We start from the raw sequence: 3,969 nt of genomic DNA on the forward strand, positions 1-3,969 counted from the left end.
TTTTTAACCAAAAGAAATCTACAAAGATATTATTATGACCACAGTCCAACATAATCAGCTGATTATAGTAGTTTTAAATTAAAACAGCTGATTGTTTGGCTCAGTAGCACTGCTGTCACGTAATGAGAGTTGATACCGTTCAGCACTCCGATTTTTAAAAACAAAATGATCTCTCTTATTTAATAACAGGGTTCCTTAAACTTGGTACTGATGGATTTGTAGATACATTGATTAACTAAAATGTAATTACTGTATGTATTGTTTTTAAAATACTTACGCTTAAACATTTCAAGAATCAGCCATTTAAAAAATAACACTAGTAAAAAATTGTATTACACCCTCAGATTTAAACTAGACTGCCTTAACCTTTGGGCTGGACTCACATTGGAGGAGGAACCTGTTCTGAAGGAAGTATTGCGAGTTAATTTACTCCTATAAATTTTGTCGGACTTATGCATACTTATCCATGCATACGAATGGGCAGACGGACAAAGAAAGAGCACCATTGTCGAGACCACGTGAGCGCCTGTCTTAGGACGTCGGGTCACGAGGCATTTGAAACAGTGTTGAGCCGTGTCCACACTATGCCGCGGTTGGCTTTTGGCAATGCCGCGTTGGCAAAGCCAATGCAATGTAGACGTGGCCGTTGGCATATGCCGCTGAGCCAATGGTTTGCCAACGAAAATCGCTCTAGTGTCGGTCTCCATCAAAGGAAGCCGGTGAGAGCCGGTAGTGGGGACGAGCCAACCGTTGGCTTCACGCGGCATGCACGTGGTTCAGTTGTGGCTGAGACAGTGCCGAGTACAGTCATGGAGTGGACGAACGATAAAGTGTGTCAACTTATTGAGCTCTACCGTGATAAACCTGTTCTGTGGGGACTGTCGCTTGAAAGGGTACAAAGACAGAAACAAGAAACAAGATGCTCTTCAAGAAATAGCAGATGTTTTTGGTGTTGACAAAGCAGTAGTGGAAAAGAAAATTAAAAACCTAGTGTGCCATTTTTTACGTGAAATAAAAAAGGAGAGAGACTCAAGTAAGTCCTGGTGCGGGAAATTCTGATGTGTACAAGAGTAAATGGTTTTGCTATAACAACATGCTATTTCTCCAGGATCGAAATACACCTAACGAAACGACGGACACAATCACGCAGGTAAATATATATTGACACAGTAAGTATTAGTAATTATATTTTACGTTCATATCAAACACATATTACATAGTTAGGGCTAATTATTTGTCTTGTTGAAAGGATAATTTTCAGCCGGGGAAGCGAAGAAGTCTGCAATTCTTTTCTAGTGGCTTGTGCCTCATCAGTGCTTCTTCTTGAAGTTCGAGGAATGTTGACCAAAGCTTGATTTGAAGGGGATTGGTCTCCAATGTCCTGGATTGATCTCACTGTAGTTGAGCACTCAGAGTCGAATGTTTCCCACGGGGTTGTACACTGATTTTGGAATTACTTTTCCTCAAGTAGTTGTGCAGATAAAGTACTGCCAACACCACCAGCGTAGCCCATTCTGGTTTTAATAGCATAGGTCTTTGTAGTATGCGGTACACAGAGGATATTATGCCGAATGCATTCTCAGAAACTCTACGTGCTCTACTTAACCGATAGTTTGAACACTCTTTCTTTAGAGTCCTTTTTTTTGAATACCTGGATATGGTTTCATGATGTGCTTCGATAAAGGAAAAGCATCATCGGCCACAAAAACATACGGTGTTTTATCTGTTCTTCCAGGAAGAGGAGTAGGAGGAGGAAGATGCATTGTGTTGTTCCTCAGACAATCTCTGAATGTTGTGTGACTAAACACACCTCCGTCTGATATTCTTCCTTGACAACCAACACTTGCGTAGATAAAGTTGTAGTGCGCCATCTACCACCGCAAATAGAACTATACTGAAAAACCCCTTGTAGTTGAAATATTCTGTGCCACTATGGATAGGTGCTTGCAACTCAATATGCTTCCCATTCAAAGGCCCCCACACAGTTTGGGAAATTCCACTTATCATTGAACTCTTTTGAAATAACTTTCCACTCTGCTTCTGTTTTTGGGCATCTGAAACAAAATGGACAACAATATAGCAATATTCATTATCCAATCATTAATCTTTTCCTTTTTTTTTAGGACGAGCATACAAATAAAGATGGAGATACTGCAAACCAATCGCAAACTGTCAACCAGGACCAAGTTGCTGGACCAAGTGGAGAAACGCCTCGAAAACGTGTAAGTTTGCCAAAGGAACAGTCTGATCGGCCAGGCGGAGGCCCACAAAAGAAAAAAAAGACTACAGCTACAGAAGAAGCTCTGTCAATTATGAGAAGTATCCAAGGTCGGCATAAAGGTATGGATCAGTTCAAATCTTTTGGAGAGCAAGTAGGACTGCGTATTAAAGACCTCCCATCATCAAATGCTCAGAAAATTGCAAAACACCTTATTAGTAATATTCTGTTTGAAGCAGAAATGGGCAAGTACGACTATGGCAACCCAATCGGCGGAAGTTACTCACAGCCATTCTACCCAACACCGAACTACGTACAACAACACGATTTCTGTCCCGATGCCACCAGCTTGTCCCAATCCAAACCCATGTAGTGAGCAGCTGTCTTTTCACGGAATCACACAGGCAAACTCTCCAGATTCAGTCATAAGCTCCTCGCTATCAACCCATTACGGACAATGACTTCTATCGACAATATATTGATGCACCTGTAATAATAATTTTACAAATTTAAATAAAAGAGAAATTTTACACCTCATCTCTTCAAAATTCAAATTTGAGTTAAGACTTTTGTTCATTTTTGTTATTGTAATTAACTTAATACTCATTTTTAACTAAGTAAATAAGGGTTTCATTTGTAATGGAGAGTGTTTTGTTCGGAACTTGAGACGCATGTCTACCAAATAAAGGTTTTTTCTAATATACAATTTTTTCTTAACCTTGATGTAATCCTGTAATACACTGACAATTGCTTCACAAACAGTCGGGATGATGGTTGATATTATTTGCTTTGAAATCTTGAATGTGTAACTTAAACGAGTGGTAAGAGTCTCCCGTTGCCAAAAAACCGCAGAGTAACTGCAAGGCGTTCATGTGGAGGAATAGCACTTCTGAAGGACGTGTCTCGTTTCTGGATGATATGAGCTATCTTATTTAGAAGATCTTCAAAGTCACTACTTTTCATTCGAAAAAAGTTTTTTGAAACCACATCCATATCTGTACTCGAGATTTAATTCGTCTTCATCATCCAATACCAAATCCTTCATCAACTCACTAGTTCCGTATTTTCTTCTACTTTGAAGGCTTGGACGCACCCAAAACCGTCGTTTACGCAATTTTTTCGTGATTGATAATTACAAAACGCGCCTAAAGCAACTAGTACATCCTCCTCGTCAGACATTTTGCGACTGAATGCCAACTCACGTGTAGACGACAAGCCAAAATCTAGGTTTGCCGCGTTGGCTTTGCCAACGCGGCATTGCCAAAAGCCAGCCGCGGCATAGTGTGGACACGGCTTTGGACGCCTGTCTCACATCCGTCGGAAGCAAAAGGTCCTCCCATGCACAAACAACGGTTAAACTAACCTAACTTTACTTTATTCACATGCACCGTATGTTTGTGCTGTTTGGTGTCATGTATGTATTCATTTGAACATGTCAGGCGAATTTATTGATGATTGATGTTATATTGTTATATATATTGATTTTGTTATGTATGTGGAAAACCCTTTTTAATTGTACAGACAAAGCTTGTACTATACAATCATCACAACTAGGATAAAAAAAAGGGGAAGTCAGCATTGAACCAGTCTCTCTAGTAAAAGCAGACAGGGTGTAGCAACGCTCTTATATGTCTAGGTTAGCAAGAACCTTTGACTCTTAGGAACCCCACCAACTCCATTACAATTGTTTTGGGTGTCCTTATCTTTTTAATAAACAAAGTTTTATCTTTGGAACAAAATAGCATAAATAT

The 3,969-nt window shown here is 39.8% G+C and overlaps 1 protein-coding gene across 1 annotated transcript; it reads left to right on the forward strand.

Moving 5' to 3' along the window:
- The first annotated feature begins 1,051 nt into the window (after positions 1 to 1,051).
- On the forward strand, positions 1,052 to 2,591 carry LOC124360981. The gene is made up of 2 exons (XM_046815016.1): positions 1,052 to 1,150; positions 2,124 to 2,591. Exons 1-2 carry the CDS (start codon positions 1,094 to 1,096, stop codon positions 2,589 to 2,591), a joined length of 525 nt encoding a protein of 174 aa, XP_046670972.1. The 5' UTR covers positions 1,052 to 1,093.
- Positions 2,592 to 3,969: the final 1,378 nt, after the last annotated feature.

Source organism: Homalodisca vitripennis, chromosome 4 (assembly GCF_021130785.1).
Source record: "Homalodisca vitripennis isolate AUS2020 chromosome 4, UT_GWSS_2.1, whole genome shotgun sequence".
Lineage (NCBI taxonomy): Eukaryota > Metazoa > Arthropoda > Insecta > Hemiptera > Cicadellidae > Homalodisca > Homalodisca vitripennis.